Source organism: Sardina pilchardus, chromosome 17 (assembly GCF_963854185.1).
Source record: "Sardina pilchardus chromosome 17, fSarPil1.1, whole genome shotgun sequence".
NCBI classification, from domain to species: domain Eukaryota; kingdom Metazoa; phylum Chordata; class Actinopteri; order Clupeiformes; family Clupeidae; genus Sardina; species Sardina pilchardus.
This window is the reverse complement of record NC_085010.1, coordinates 9709884-9726493: the sequence shown is the minus strand read 5'-3', so window position 1 is coordinate 9726493 and position 16610 is coordinate 9709884. Positions and strand designations below refer to the sequence as shown.

General features: G+C 42.1%; 2 protein-coding genes across 3 annotated transcripts in view; one reads left to right on the top strand and one right to left on the bottom strand.

The window, feature by feature from the left end:
* Positions 1-1924: 1924 nt before the first annotated feature.
* On the bottom strand, positions 1925-12153 carry dram1 (DNA-damage regulated autophagy modulator 1). Of its 2 annotated transcripts, none has more exons than XM_062517863.1 (7): positions 11718-12153; positions 9657-9724; positions 7930-8072; positions 7650-7827; positions 7170-7231; positions 6366-6458; positions 1925-3640 (listed from the first exon to the last, which is right to left on the bottom strand). In XM_062517863.1, the coding sequence occupies exons 1-7, from the start codon at positions 11837-11839 to the stop codon at positions 3596-3598; spliced, it is 711 nt and encodes a 236-aa protein (XP_062373847.1). In that variant the 5' UTR covers positions 11840-12153; the 3' UTR covers positions 1925-3595. The 2 variants fall into 2 exon arrangements, with proteins under 2 accessions (XP_062373847.1, XP_062373846.1); XM_062517862.1 differs by lacking the exon at positions 11718-12153 and adding an exon at positions 10383-11185.
* A 1118-nt stretch (positions 12154-13271) lies between these two features.
* Positions 13272-16610, top strand: part of itfg2 (integrin alpha FG-GAP repeat containing 2) — a 17671-nt gene continuing 14332 nt past the window's right edge. The window contains exons 1-5 of the mRNA XM_062517861.1: positions 13272-13601; positions 14192-14287; positions 14501-14542; positions 14920-15097; positions 15835-15974. Of these exons, the coding sequence (XP_062373845.1) occupies positions 13506-13601; positions 14192-14287; positions 14501-14542; positions 14920-15097; positions 15835-15974 (552 nt within the window). The 5' untranslated portion in view covers positions 13272-13505. The remainder of the gene's footprint in view (positions 13602-14191; positions 14288-14500; positions 14543-14919; positions 15098-15834; positions 15975-16610) is intronic.

Genomic DNA, 16610 nt, shown 5'->3' with positions numbered 1-16610 from the left:
TAGTCCGAAAAATTGATCTAAAGTGCATTTCACTCCGGATTATCCCTTTAACATTCATGCATTCATGCTTTAGTCTTTCACATTGCTGCAGTTTGGTGACTTAATTCCATTCCTGCCACTGAAGTTCAAGCAGCTGATCTCTGCAGTAAGTGGACTGCAGTAGGTGGTAAATGGACTGCAGTTAAATGGCACTATTTTCTACTCCTCTGAGAACTCAATGCGCCCTACAATTTCATGCCTCACTCATTCACACACACACAGACACACATCCATTCACATACTGTACACACACACACACACACACACACACACACACACACACATTCTCAAACACACACACACACACACACGCACACACACACATTCTCTCACACACACACATACACTGATGGAGGAGGCTGATATGCCAACCTGCACATCAGGAGCAGTGTGGGCTTCTGTGCCTTGCTCATGACAAGAACACTTCAACAGCGCCAGGAGGAGCCGGGCCGGAACAAAAGTCCGACTGCCGAAACGACTCCTCTACAGCAGTCGTTAAGTTATGAGCGCAGCGAGCAAACAAACTATTGGCTGACCAGTAACTGGTCCTGTTCACCTCACCTAACAGGGTAAAGTGTCACCACATCTCAGAGTCCCAGGATCCTCCCAATCTGGATTAAGATCTGGATTCTGCCATTGGGTTTGACATTTTAACATTGCAAGATAGCAGCCTGCAGTCACCCAACTGCTCTTTTTCTCTCAAGGAACAGTTGCCTGAGCCATGGGCTAGGGTTAAAGGCTGTTTTATAGATCGATAAGTCTGTAGACCAGAATAAAACAATACGGCGCTTATTCTGGTGTGCAGACTTATCGGTCTTTTCTGACATCTGCTTGTCTGTCCAGCACCCAGTTTTCAACACCTTTGGACGTGTGGTAGCCTTGAACTCTTTTGCTTTATGGTTATAGACTTGGGTAAGTGCACTAAATCGCCCTACAAAGAGGTCCACGCAGCATTTATTTACATTTCTGCAATCTGCAGGTAGAATCACACAGCTCCTGCTCCAAGACAACATTTCCTGCTCCCTCCCCAGCTCCACCTGTCTTGATTGGCTTGGGATGGGGGGTTTGCATTCCTCTCATTCCAATGTCTGTTAATGTTGTTGTATTTGTCATAGCAGCATCTTAAGCTGATCTACATCAATATAAATCTTAAATCTTATTTTCAGAGTTTCCTGTCTGAACTACATTTCCTCTTCAGGAAATGGTTTGAGGTAACTGTGGAGTTGAAAAAAACAGCTGGGATGAGAACTGCGTTATCTTGAAACTAACTGTGTTGATGTCCTGTATGTTTGATGTCTGATGATGACAGAAGTATGGCTTCCATATTGGCCTTGCGGTGTGTGAGGAAACGGTTGTCTTCAGTTTTGTCTACTTCCTCCCCTTCACGTAGGCTGTGGGGAATCCAAGGTCAGTTCAGGGCAGAGGTGGAAAACTCCAGCTTCAGAAAGTAAAAGTCCAATCACGTATTGGTTCTATCTCTGCACTTAACACAGGGGATCTCATCCGTTAGCTGTTCTCTCTGGCTGAAGAGTTGTGCTAATTAGAATCAGCTGGTTTAAGTGAGTGGTTGACAGATATTCATGGGTTTCATTAGCACCTAGATTATGAATGCAGATGGCATAGTGCTTGATCAATACACCTGTGGAAAGGTACCTAATGAAACCCATGAATATGGCAGGACTTATTCTTTCTGAAGCTGGACTTATCCACCCCTGGTTCAGGGTCACAGTTGTGTACCGGTAATGTCACAACAATTTTGGGTGGAGATTTTTACTCATCCATGTGACTGACTCTTTTATCCAAAGCAACTTCTGTGAATTACCTGTTACAAATACCCGCCTCCCCCGACTCCCACAACACAACTGACACACAGCATGTACTGGAATATGATCATGTGCTTTTATTTCTCCATGGCCATGTTCACACCGCATTATGACATGTGGTCAACTCGTCAGCTTGTGCTTTAGTGGTCAGTTACATTTCCATGTGACTAAATGAGGTTACATAATCAGTTGCAGTGATATGAGCACAAACACAGTAATTTGAAACAATATAAAAAACATATATGTGATACACTGATCCGTGCTCTTATACCTGTCTCCATGTCTCGACTTCAGGTAAAGAGTTACAGTATAGCAGAATACAATGATATGACAAGTATCCTGTCAGCAGCCTTGTGTAACTTAGGCCTAACTACTTTTATCAGGTAAAAAGTAGTGTAATGCGCTACTACTGAAAATTTGGTAATGAAACATAGTTCCTTTTCTCAATTTGGCGCAATTTGACAGCGATACTGCCTTCTCAGCTGCGCGCTGACACAAACTCCACATGTTATGCGATAGAAGCTGGTAGAATTAAGAGAAATAATTTCAAGCAAGAAGCAGCCAATGCTAACTGTCGAAGGACGGAGGTATTCCCATTACTTTCCCTTGAAACTAAGGAGAGGAATGTGAGTGTAAGGCTATAAAATAAGTCCTTACTGTATGTGTTTTGTGTTCACCTATATGCCCATAAGATGTGTTGAGTCTATACTATTTGATATTGTTTCATAGGGCTTTAGTGGTGGCATTAAAGCCTCCAGTAACCCAATGTTTCCTTGTGCTCTGTGGCATTTAAAGAGCACAAAAGAAACATCAGTCCTCCATAGTAGAACTTTATGTAAAAAATGTTACGGAAAAAGTTACTTTCCATGGAGGGTAACTAACTAAAGTAACAGATAAACGAACTTTTTTTTAAAGAACATGTATCAAACACAGACTACTTTTTAAAAGTAACTTCCCCAACACTGCCTGTCAGTTCCCTCTGTCTGTGTTGCCACTCAACATTGCATTTCTCAAAACCATATGCTAACTAAGTTAGCAACTTTGTTGCAAATGCAACTAGAAAAGCACTCAGAGAGCGCAAACCTTCGTTAAGCAAAAACATAACCGCTTCCTAGATCCAGATGGTCATATGGATCGCTCCCAAAATTGAATAGTTTCTATCTTAGGTCATTTCAGATCTTCCCTGATTTAAATTTAATCGTAATCCATCCATAACTTTTTGAGTTATCTTGCGAACAAACAAGCAAACAAACAGACAGACAGACACACAAACTAACCCCGATGAAAACATAACGTCCTTGACGGAGGAATTTAGCGTTAGTCTATCCAGTTTTAGTTATAGATCAGTGGGAATCGAGTGGAAATCGAGGCTCGAGCATCGAGGATCGAGGAGAGATGTTGAGAGGCACCCCATGTCATGTTCCTGGTTCTTCACGCCAGCACAGGCCAAAGCACTTCATATAGTCTTTTGCTATGCCTGCGTGGGACGCTTTGAGTGGCCATTGTGCTAGAAAATATACTTTATCAATAAATACTATACTGTCGAAGCAGAATTGAGAATATTATTCAAAACTAGAAAATATCCCAAAGATATTGATGATTTTGTAAACAATTCGTAAAAACTATTTCTGCATACAAAGTACACAATTTACAAAGGTACCAAAAATATGTAAGAAAAAAAATATGTAAAAATAACATCAGTATAAAAATAGTATCCGCAGAGGATGATTGACTTAGTTCTGCTCCACCAATTCAGCTTTCACAGTCATGGTAAAGAGCTGTAGAAAACACAATAAGTACAAATAATAAACATTAGTGGTGTTTATACAACAACAACAACAACAACAACAACAATCTATATCACTAAATATTGTGGCTGTGGCTGTATTGCACATTTAAGGACCATTACAGTAGAGAGAGTAGAAACTTTCTTTCACAAGTAGCTTTTCTATAGCCTGGCAAGCCAAACTATACAGAAATGTATAGTCTGGAGTCGGACCATTCACAGAGCTGAAGCCTGTGGGTGGGATGAACCGGTGTCTTTCAAACTACTTTGACTACCATGTAATAGGCCCGCACTTGTGACCTATCATAGCCGGTCGGCAAAACGGCGAATACATCCTTCTTTAAAACGAATGACTTGAGTGCTTCTTTCTGCTCAACCTTCAAAGAAAAGCCCAAGTCTAACTCTTCCAAAGCCGATTCAAACAAGCTCGCTTCGTTAGCCTCATCCATCTTTTGTTGTTCTTTATGGTTGTTGCAACATGGTCTCACACCCAACTCGTCGAACGAGGACGCACAAGATCGAACGAGGTCAAGACCCTTGGCGTCAATATCGGAAGCCGAAGGTGCCTCCAGCTCTGTCGTCATCGTGCTAAGGCGGGCTCAAGGACTCTGTACACAGATAGAGCGTTCTGATTGGTGTCAAACGCAGGCTTGGCCTTAACGAGACACGGCAGGTGAAAACATCGTTTTTTTTAGCATCAGTCAATTTCGAGATTTTGTGCTAGTTTGCTACCTTAGCATGTACTCTACCACCCTACTACAACAACAAAGTCCGATTTGCACATTTAAGTGTTTATTTCATGACATGTTGTCTACTCGCGCCTATATATTTATCCTAATTTTACCAAAAGTTCCCATTCTAAAGTGTCATGTACTACCGTGACCGTGATCCAAATCATATCGTGTGTGACACCGTTGGAAAGCCCTGTTTCTCCTACAAGACGCTATGCTACCCAAATATGGGCATTTCCTTTGCGAAAGTTCAAAGACGAGTCTAAGCTGAGAACGCATTTCATTGGCTGTGTTTCAAGGCTGTTTTCTCAAAACGAGTTTTTCCCCACACGCCATGCAAAGCATCTCCACTTCTGCAGCACCTACATACACCAAACTTTCCAGTCTTATTCCTAACTACATTTGGAAGATATTTACAGAGGGATTTGTTGATATAACATTCCTGACCTGATTTATATGACCTCTTATGCCTAAAAATAGGGCGAAAATCCATTTTTTAAGCCAATTGGCAGTATTTTCTGATTTACTGGAAAACAAAAGAAGATATTCATAATCCCCTCTGTAAATGTTTTTTTTATTTGATATATTAAAGGGATAGTTCGGGTTTTAAGACACGAAGTTATATGGGTTCCCTGTCAGCAACGTTGTGCATCAGCAATGACTTACCCCCCGACAGCGTCCTGTGAGCCGAGAGCCAGCCGGTTTTTGATGCTGAAGAAAGTAGTCCGGCAAGTTTCTGGGGTCACGAAAGTAAAGTGTTTTTCTTCTCAAAACCATACGTGTTCAAAAGAGTGATATATTTGCACCACAAAAACGTTGTCCAGGAAAAATTCAAACCTCGTTATCTTGGCACTATTTTTCTCGATTCCTATCACTGCGCGCTACTGACAGCTGGACAACGTTTTTGTGGTGCAAATATATCACTCTTTTGAACGCATATGGTTTTGAGAAGAAAAACACTTTACTTTCGTGACCCCAGAAACTTGCCGGACTACTTTCTTCAGCATCAAAAACGATCAAAAACCGGCTGGATCTCGGCTCACAGGACGCTGTCGGGGGGTAAGTCAGTGCTGATGCACAATGTTGCGGACAGGGAACCCATATAACTTTGTGTCTTAAAACCCGAACTATCCCTTTAACACAACAAAAAAAATATTTTCAACCTGGCTTTTTCCAATGGTCAGAACCTTTGCATCAAAATATATGCAAATTAGCGCATATTTAATTACATATAGCCTAATTAGCATATTTAAACATTAAATTAAAGAAAACTTGCAATACATTTTTTCTCCTATTTATGTGAGTATTCAACTGGTAAAGTTTCATGAAGATATCTTTAAGTTAATTTTTTTCCCCTATTCACCTGTGGTGTCTCGCCTTAACGGTGCGACCCTAGACCATCCCGCTAGGCAATTTATTATTTTTTTTGCCGCTAGGGTGCGTCTAGATTTCTAGTCTAGCTTTTCTATGGATGATGGATACAAAACACTGTGGTAGGTCATTGTGCAATCCTCTGGCCACTGCAGCTGGTTCCTGTCGCCTAACTTGCACTGACAGTTGATCTAACTCTAACTGTCTCTGTGTAATGTCCCTGTTCTCCATATCATTCTCTTACTTTTTGAAAGGAGGACATCCAGTGAGGACGGCTTGACGCTGATACACGTTTGTTTAGGCATGGTGCAAAAAATAAAAAAAAAAAGCAAAAGAATGATCTAGGGAGTGCGGTTCTTTTGCACATTAGAATTGGATACTTTTAACTCGCACCCGAAGAAGCAAAGAGATTTTTTGGAGTTTGAGCACGCCTCTCTCTGCAACCTGTTCTCCATATTATACTTATGAACAGCGTGCTGTATTGGAGATGGAATGTTTTTGATACGGAGCACTTAAAGGAGAAATCCGACGAGTTTTCACATAGATCTCCATCTTCCTTCATTCCTTTATTTTCTTCATCTTTGACATTTGCTGTGACAATGACCCTGAACTGACCGTGAACTCTCTGATGTAGGTGAAAAAGTAGAAGATGAAGCTGAAGGCCACCGTCCATTCACACACTGCACTGGCAAGATGGAAGCCATAATTCTGTTTTGAGAAACACACAAACAAACAACAAACAAAATGAGAAACAACAACAACAACAACAACAACAGGCAATAATTCTGTTTTACGGGAAAATAAATAAACAAAAAACAACGAGAGGAACGCCAATATTAACCTGAAGGCAAGGAAATAGCTGCTGTTATATCATACCCACCCAGGCTCCACCATTGGTGTATGAGTATGTGTGTGACTGGGTGGATGTGTTTTGTTTTAAAGATTTTGTTTTATACCCGCTAAAACGGAGGTGATGATGACAAAGTTCACAAGTTTACAACGTCTTTTCACGAAAAAAGCTGTTGGGGCCATGATGTCGGACTTAACCGAAATAGAGTGCTGGCCTAAAATTGTGAAGTGCTTTGAGTGCTCGGAGGAGTAGAAAGATGCTGTTCATTTTTACTATTCACAAAAAACAAACAAACAAACAACAACAAGATGGAAGCCATAATTCTGTCATAAGAAACAAACAAAATGAGAGAGAAATAAAACAGAACAAAAAACAACCCAAGAGAAACCACAAAATTAGCTTTTTTGTCAGTCAGAGGCTATTATTTCTTTCTGCTCCATGTGAAGGAAAATCCTTTCACTGAAACTACAGCTGTGTGCTACTGCAAAATGTCGCTTTGGACAAAAGCGTCTGCTAAGCACCACCACCATAACCATAACCATAAATGAAGTAGCTGCTTTATACCGTACCTTTTCATCTCCTTTCCAGCGGATATCGTCGGATTTTCCCACGAGAATAGCACAAATAACCGCTTTAGGGAATATTTCAGGAAAACGACAAACAACAACTAAATAAAGTTGTACACTAAGCAGCAATAATCAACAACAAGCAGCAGTTCCACAGCTCCTTATATGGGCAAAGGTGCCAGAATTGGTTGCTATTTTGTAGGCAAACAATTGATATGATTGATGTGATTGATATGATGAAACAATTGATAGGAGGCGGCCTTAACCGAAAAAAAAAGAAAAAAGGGGGCAGCCATGGGACAAATACTGTAGTTAGCTAAAAAGATAGGTAGAGAGAGAGAGACAGGGAGAAAGAGAGAGAAAGAGAGGGAGAGAGAAAGAGAAAGAGAGAGAGACAGGGAGAAAGAAAGCAAGGCCTTGTTAGCATTTTGGGATGAAACCACAAGAATCCAGAGGAGACAATCTGAAGCCTGAAAAGGATACTTGGAAAAAGAGCCAGGACGGCAACGCAGGAGATGAGAGAACGAGTCCTGCACACGGCTCTGGTGGACCCGTAGGGAAAGGCCTGCCACGATATCCACGTCTGCAGGACAATGTAAACTACTCCGGTCACGAAGAACAGCAACGCCCCGGCGTCATGGACGTACGTCTCGACGGTCTCCTAAGACACAGACAGAGCAGAGACCGTGTCAGAGGAAGAGCGAGATGCAATGTGTTTTTATTGACATGAACAGGAGAGGAAGAGGAGTTGCTGTCACAGTACCTGAAAAGTGGCCACGATATTCATTCCTAGACATGAGAGCAGTCCAAATCCAAGAGCTATCTTATTAAGCATTGGACGAGCCCCTCCAGTCCTCTCAATCAACCGCTCAATGAATTTGTACCGGGCATACATAGTAGCCACACCTGGAACACAGTACATACCATGTTATTTTTGTTGTTGTTGTTGTTACTTAACATTTCCGAGAATGAAACTACCACAAATCTGAAACTGAAACAAAAGGGTAAAACTTGGGAAACACATGCTTCGTTGATAATGAAAGATGGGAAGTTTGGTTTCAGTTCTTCTGCAGTTTTTTTTTTTCCACAGCTGAAACCAACAGGCACGCAGCCACGTTCTCTGTGGGGATTATTCACAAAAGGGTTTGTTTTCCGAAGAAAAGGAAGTGAAACTATGATAGACTGAGTGAAAAACTCAGCCAAATGTCCATTGCATGACAGTGCTATCATGATGCACTATGGCTGTAACTATTTTTTTGTTGTTGTTGATTAGTCTGTTGATTATTTTCTTGATTAATTGATTAGCTGATCATAAAATGGTGAAACATTTTGATTCAAGTCTCCCTAAACCCAGCATCATGGCCCTAGGGTTTGAGTAGCTGTAACTGTAGCACAGCCAGAAGGAAACATGTTAAGGCGGGGTTCACACTGGCCAACGCCAAACGGCAGTGGCAAGCAAGCGCAACGCAACGCACAGACCATAGTAAGTTCTACCTCGTTCCTGAGCAACACAAACGGTTTGCCTAAACTGACAATTGAATACACTGCCATTACGCTTTGAACAGAGAATCAAGTTCAACAGTCAGCTTGTTCAACGCTCAGCTTGTTCAATGCCAGCGCTGCCATCGTTACGCTGCAGAACCATAGAGAACGATAGGAAACCTCCGGCCAGTGTGATCCCCATCTAAAGTTAAAGTTACATTTGAATGGTATGTAGTGGACGTTTTTATCCAAAACAACACAGACTTGCAGTGGCAGGTTGCCTGGCTATCTCCAGACCAAGCGCACTCTTTTGAGACTGAACATTAGCCTGGGAAGTCTGCACTGTATTTCTATAGGCGTGATCAATAGGGCTCGGGAACAAGCCTTGCATTCTAGGCATAGCCGCCATATTGGTAGCGCACCGAGCGTAATGTCCATTCATTCAGATGCAGAAGACAAGAAGCAGAAATGTAGTATTAGCGATTCTTTTCCTCTTGCGATCATGGGTGGTGCTATTACACCCCACTACACAGCAACATACGACCAAGAAGGCAAAAACGAAGTAACAGGAACACACTAATATAGGCGGGAGTAAATCCATAGCAATCCATAGTAAACAAGCTGCCAATATGGCTGCGCCCGCGAAGTTTTCACGTCATGATCCCGAGCCCTATGGGCATAGTTCAAATGACCCTGTACGCATTTGGATTGTCCTTTAACCAATCCGACCAACGATCCAGGTACGCCTGCTTGATAAGTCAGTTTGTGATTGGTGGAGGTGGAATGAAGGCAGGAGAGATAAATGTGCAGGTTTCCAGCCTGAGCTGCAGGGCGAAATCTGATCACCGGCAGATCGGGCTGAATTTACTCAGTCTAAGTGGCAGGTTTATGATTTGATGTTCAAGCATGCGCACATTGATAAAATGTAATATAGTGCGAGTGCAAAATATAATGCAAGTGCAAAATGTGAAGAAAATAACCGCAGACATTTTCAATGATTGCTCCTACCTGCCATGGCTGTTATGGACGTCATGAGTCCAAATATACAGCTTTCTGGAGGCGTTGTCCCCGTGTCACTGAAAAGAAATCAACAATCAATTGAACAAGTAATCAGCAGTTAAAGAAAGTTAGGACACAAAATAAATAGCTGATGGAATTATGTGTTGAATGAACATAGCAAATGAGACGGCGTACTCTTGTCCAATATGCCCAGTAGGGGTTATTTGAAAGCAATCCTTCACTCTCATCAGATCACTTTAATCACATCATCAGCTCGCTATCCATCTGGGAAGTGACATCCAGCCAGTCTTTATACATGCAGAATAACCATACTGTTCACTGTCGTTTGGGGATCAATAAAGTATCTATCTATCTATCTATATCTATCTATCTATCTATCTATCTATATATCTACTTTTGTTTACATTTGAGAAAACGATTAGGGGGAAATTGAGCAAAGAACCAAGAAGTTAACATATAACATAATATAATTATTTTTATTTGGCATTAATCTAATTGGATTAATATTAATTCAGTACTATAATTCATCGCTCTTTTATAACGTTCAATCTTGGATAAATTCACTTTTTGGCAATATCAATGAGACATATACAGCAACCACATCCAGCGATTTCCCTTTGTCTGTTTTTTTTTTTTTACATATACAGTAGCACATCATTACACTTCATTGTCAAAACACACTGCACATCTAAATCATTGCCATGGGAGGCTTACCTTATAAAGGGCCAGATGGCCTCCACATCCCCCCGTAATACAGCAATAACATAGCTAACTGCACAAGCACTACTAGAACACACTACCAAAAGAAATGGCCAACAGGAGGCTCCTTGCATGTACCCAAACGCTGCCATGTGTAGGTCTATGACATTGTCTCCAATTAACTAGAGTACAGGGTTAATAAACAGTTCCTAATGGCCAAGTAGTTATGGCTCTCTGTGTGTACAGCAGGGAAATAAAGTAATGTACCACCCTCATAAGCTCAGAGTTCACTAGGGCAGTGTTAACAAGATGAACCACGGGATCGGGAGTGGTTTTACTAGCTCTGAGCGTGTAAAAGGAATAACCATGATCTTGTTTCATATCCCTGTTCTGTCTCACCTGCTCAGAGTATAGCTAGCAGTGTCATTTGCCATTAAGACCTTGTTACTTCTAATTTCCCCTCTTCCTTCCTTTGCTTTTGTTTTCATCTTGAGGCCTATATTCCTCTTTCTACAATTTGAGGTCTGACATTCAAAGGGAAACCCAAGTGATCATTTACATTTCATTTGCAATCATGTGTTTTGGTTGTCCTTTTGTTTTGAAATACAAGCCTTACAAATTGCAACGAGGAAATACATTCTCACATTATGTGGACCCTTGCTAAAAATGGAAAGAAGATCTAGTCCTGTCTCTGTTGAGCATGCAACACCCTTGTGGTTAACACATGTACAACTCAAGAGCTGCTGAGATGCCCTGGCTTCCTTGTCATCTTCAAGCTAGAACAGTGATCTTAATAAGAGTTTAAGAGTTTAAGAGTTTAAGTTTAAGTGTCAGCCAAGTTAAGCTACAGGCTGTCCAAGACTATCCAACGCAACCAAAATCCAATTGGTTTCAGTGCCTCCCTGTAACAAGTTGTGAGACTCAAACAATTCCCCTCATTGCATTTTCTGAAATTGAAAACACGTTGATGTGAAATACAGACTACTATACGAAGGTCTACCCCAAATGAACTCTGTTCGTCCTCACACGACCCATAGCCAATCACAGCTGGAATGGCGCAAAGCCAATGGAAAAGCGCAGAGCTTTAGGAGAAAACGAAACTGTTTTCAACTTTGGTGTCATTTAGAGTTCGATCGTTCAACCATATAATAAAAGCAAGAAGGTTATGGCGTATTCTTTGTTTCACTGCCAAAATAATAATAAAAAAGAATAACAAATGTGTTTTTATAGCACGCACATTAGACACACACATTCTTTAAACGCGATTATTTTAGCGCATTCCGGTAACAGTGCAGACTTTAAACACTCCTTCCTGTAACAACAGCGCAAATAACTACCGTATAGACTTACCTGATATAGGGAAAGATGACATCGATGTGACCTTTTATAATTGCTATAACGTAATTAATTATGAAAGTTCCTGAGGAGACAATGACCAAAATTGCTGGTAAGAAGCCCGTTCCTTCCATCATAGCCTACAGGCATTAGGCGATCCGATGGTGTTCAAACACTGATCTGAATACACTTGTCCTCTAAGTCTACAGCAGACATCTCATGCCTGCCTTAAAGTAGGCTAGTCTACTCGTGGAAATGACCACAGTTGAAGTGGTATGACTTCATTCGGGAGGTCTTAATGAGCCCGTACTGTAGGCTACTATTGTTTCTTGGACTCTATGACGTGTTGCGTGGGACTGGATCAATGTCGACTCTCTCTCTTCCTTATTTCTCTCCCTTTACAGTCACTTCCCCTCATCGGTCATTAAAGGTTTTCTTTCTTTTTTGTCTTCCTTGCTATCTATCCAATATCCAAATGAACGAGTGGTCTACCATATGATCTCGTCATTATTTTCGGGGTTTAATTAATTCAGAAAAAAAAAAATATAAGGTAGAATCCTAGAGGTGTATATCCAGAAAGCTCATTTGACTAAATTGAGTGCTCATTTTACTAAATCGTGTACGTTTTACTAAAAGTGCGCTCATCTTAGTCAATGTTCTCAGTTTAGGAAAATGTGTGCACAATTTAGTCAAATGAGTGCACATTCTCTCGATACCCAAAATGGTCCTGCAATTACCTGACCTCTGTAAAACTGTTTGTGTTTTTGCACAAACTTTTCCGAGGACTGTTGCGTATCAGACGGTAGCCTAATTGCTAGCCTATAAAATAAAAATAGACCTAGGCCTCGGTTAGGCCTTTCTGTTGTTGGACCTGTCTTCGTTTTGGCGCATATTCCAGCTCACTGGAGGAGGGGAGATGAATGAGAGAGAGGGTAAACATGTGCAGTTCTCTAGTAGGCAGATTCAGCAATCTGGGGAGTGCTCTCTGATGACCTGTGCTTTGGCACTTGTTTATAAAACAGTAGCCTACAGTACAGTACTGGTGCAATCTTGTACAGTACAGGTGCAATAAAAGTCTTACAAATTGCAATGAGAAAATACATTCTCACATTATGTTAATTTTCTTTAATATGTCCGTTTCAACTAATTTGCCATAATTAGGATAGCCTTCGGGCAATAGGCCTTGATCATCCACCATTTGAAGAACGTAGTAGCCTACCCCTCCAAGTTCACAGCGGGCGACAAAGGCTAATTACAGTCCGTCTCAACCATGGTCTCAACCACCACAGAGGAAGCGAAATGGTGCGTAACTGTCACGACGCTAAGCACAAACAAACGGAAATTAGAGGGGTAATCGTCAAAATAAAAGTAAAACCGCGTCAACAAAAATAATGGTTTGATATTAATATGCTCGTATTCACAGTGCATAGATAGGCCTCTTGCAATTGTGTGTAAATATATACAGTTGGCTACATATATGTTGTAGGTTATGTTCTGCTTCATTTATAACCAATGTTGGGCATTTACTTTGAAAACCTGACGAATGGTAGCCGTAAAACGTCACCTACTGTAGCCTCTGTGAGCACACGCAGCGTGTTTACATTTTGACTAGCCTGGTATGTGTGTGTCATGTGAATAGACATCGTTTTAAAAGGTAATGTTCGAAGTTGTCCATAATGCACACGAACGCAAATATCGCTGTTGATCTGTGTTGAGGAAAACTGGCTATCATCAGCTGATCGGTCAGTGCCTAACAACCCCGCAGCAGCAGCAGCAGCAGCCGCAGCTCCTCCTCATATAATAATGCGATCCTTGAGTTATGTTCAGCGAGTCAGTTTGGACTTCACAGGATCCCTGTTTCCTCATGCAATATGCCTCGGAGACGCCGACAACGACTCGGTAAACGATACATGTCTTGATCACTGCGGGGCCATTGAGTTCCTAAAATTACCCTTCTCAAAAAGTCGTATAGGATTCCAATCAGATTTTGGAACCAAAAACCCATAGGATTCCAGCAAAAATCATATAGGATTTAGTAATCTTATCTTTAAAAAACTCTGATTGGAATCCTGTAAAACTTTTTGATAAGGGGGTTGTCTAGGATAAGACATACTGTATGTTTAACCTATTTGTTGAACCACATTGATAGGTTCAATTGACCTCCTCATATTTTATTCACATATCATATGCTTGCTGGTGATCTCATGCAACCTAGCCTACTCATGAACATGATTGGGCTCTACAGCTCAACTCTGCTACTTTTCTGAAGGACATTTCACTCTGTATGAGTCAGCATCGACACTTCAGTGATAATGCAGGGTGCTATTTCAGGAGTAATATGACTGTCACCGAGCTAGGTGTACTGTCTACTCTGCTTTTCCAAGGATAAAGAACTTCTTCAATACGGTAGACTCAAATACTTACCCCCCATATCCCCCCCACACCCCCTTTCTCTTTCTTTCTCTCTTGTACGTTTCTCATCCCCGCAGCTGAATGAACTCGTGGTGGGCGACACGAGTGGGAAGCTATTTGTGTACAAGAACGATGACTCCAAACCCTGGGTAACGCGGACGTGCGTGGGCATGGTTAGTTGAAGTACAGCTGAAGAACAGCTTCTCTCTCTTTCTCTCTCTCTCTGGCTCTCTCTCTCTCTCTTTCTTTCTCTTTATTTCTCTCTCTCGCTCTCGTGTGTGTGTATGTGTGTGTGTGTGTACGTGTGTGTGTGAGTGTTCTCTAATAAAACTGTGGTGATGAAATAAGAGTTAGCCTTGATGAACCACATATTTCTTTCTCCACAGTTAACGTGTGTGGGAGTGGGAGACCTCTGCAATAAAGGCAAAGTGAGTATCTCCAATTGGTGCTTACTGCAGTTAGAACAATGAATGAATTGAAGAAAGATATTCTTCTTTTCAAATCTCAGTTTTTATATGTCATGTGTTTGACTTGTCCTCCTGCAAGTTGGGGAAGCATACAATTTCAAAAGTAAGGTATCCTGCAATCTCCTAACCTTGTCACATTTTCTCTCCCTCTTTTTCGCCCCTCTGCCTCTCTCCTTCCCTCCCTCTTTCTCTCTCCCTCTCTCTCTCTCTCACTATCCCCATCACTCCCTCTACCTCCCCCTTTTTCTCCCCCTTTCTCCCCTCTCTCACTACCCCCTCCCTCCACTTCTCTCTCTACCCCACTCACTTCTCCCCCCCCCCCCCCCCCCCTCCATCAGAACTTAGTGGTGGCGGTGGGGGCGGAGGGCTGGTTCCATGCCTTTGACCTGACGGCGGTGGGGGGGAAGGGCAGTGACTCCTCCAGCCAGCATGAGGCGCTCTTCTGGGACGAGCACAAGCCCTGCTTCACCCAGCACATCCCCGCCAACACCAAAGTCATCCTCATCAGCGACATTGGTGTGTGTGTGTGTGTGTGTGTGTGTGTGTGTGTGTGTGTGTCTGTCTGTCTGTCTGTGAGCCTCCAACGTCGACTTCAAGGCAGCGTTGCCTTCCCAGATCCTAATCCCTAGTACATTCCAGGCAGCGCTGGCTTTAAGTTGACAGTGGGGGCCCAAATGGACACATATCGTGTGTGTGTGTGAGTGTCTGTGTTTGTCTGTGCCCAGTTTCAGTTGGTATTGTTCTGACATTGCTCTGCAGATCTACCTACAGTGCTTTAAGGACAGTAGAGAGTACCTATAGCCTCCCACTGTTTTTATGTGTGGTGAGAGTGTGAGGGATGCATTAGCAAGGGAGTGTGTGTGTGTGTGTGTGTGTGTGTGTGTGTGTGTGTGTGTGTGTGTGTGTGTGTGTGTTTCACTTGGCATCATTCTATATATGGCAGGGATATATAACAGAGGTGTTACAGTGCCTTAGAGTGGGTGGAGAATGCACACAGATTATACAGTATATATCTAGCCTTATCAAATGTGTGTGTGCATGTCTCTGTCTCTCTGTGTGTGGATGTGTGTGTGTGTGTGTGTGTGTTTGTTCAACTTCATAAAGTTTCAGTGTTCCATTTTGTTAGTGCTTAATGCACTGTGTGTGTGTGTGTGTGTGTGTGTGTTTGTTCAACTTCATAAAGTTTCAGTGTTCCATTTTGTTAGTGCTTAATGCACTGTGTGTGTGTGTGTGTGTGTGTGTGTGTGTGTCAGATGGGGATGGTCGCTGTGAGCTGGTGGTGGGCTACACTGACCGCGTGGTCCGAGCGTTCCGCTGGGAAGAGCCGTCCGACTCCTCGGACCTGAGCTCTGGCCAGCTGGTGCTCCTCAAGAAGTGGCTTCTGGAGGGACAGGTAGCAGCACCACACAATCACCCCGGGGGAAATGATCATATATGGTTATACGGCTCTGGAAAAAACAACATGAGACCACTGCACATTTTTCTGATACCATCCTACAGTGCTGAGTGACATTTGAATGAGTTGATATTCCAAATTAAGAGACCACTGTACAGTAAATTTGAATCACATACTGTACACACACACATATACACAGGACAGGCGTTACAGTAGTTTCCCATGTATTGGTTGCATGGTGTATAAAACGCAGGGCAGTGTTTTATGCATCTTAACAAATCAAAACCAGGTATTCACTGCAACCGTGTATTAACTGCAGTGCCCAGTAGCCCAATGAATCAGAATCAAATTGACATGCTTTAATTATAAAGAAGAATGAAGAAAGTCAATGAATTTCAATGTATACTCTGCATCAGTGTGATTTATCTGGCTGAAGAGGTGTGCTAAATCTGCTAATAGACCTCTGAAGTTCACCTACCAAAAAGCTACCCTCTTTGCCCAAATAAGGAGAGAGTTTTTTTCTATGGGAAAATAACATGGGTATTTTCAATTTTCACACCTGGTAAACTCTAGCGGGGACGAAGATATTGGAAATGCAGACGTTTTGCGCTACATAGTTTTGTCCTCTGGCCT

Excerpts from the sequence above, each read along its gene's own strand:
- dram1 (XM_062517862.1), bottom strand. The coding sequence starts at position 10,519 with ATGGCAGCGTTTGGGTACATGCAAGGAGCCTCCTGTTGGCCATTTCTT. Across the intron at positions 8,073-9,656 it reads GTCCATAACAGCCATGGCAG|GTGTGGCTACTATGTATGCC; the intron begins GTAGGAGCAATC and ends ACTGTGTTCCAG. Across the intron at positions 7,232-7,649 it reads CGTCCTGGCTCTTTTTCCAA|CGGTTATTTGTGCTATTCTC; the intron begins GTATCCTTTTCA and ends TATTCCCTAAAG.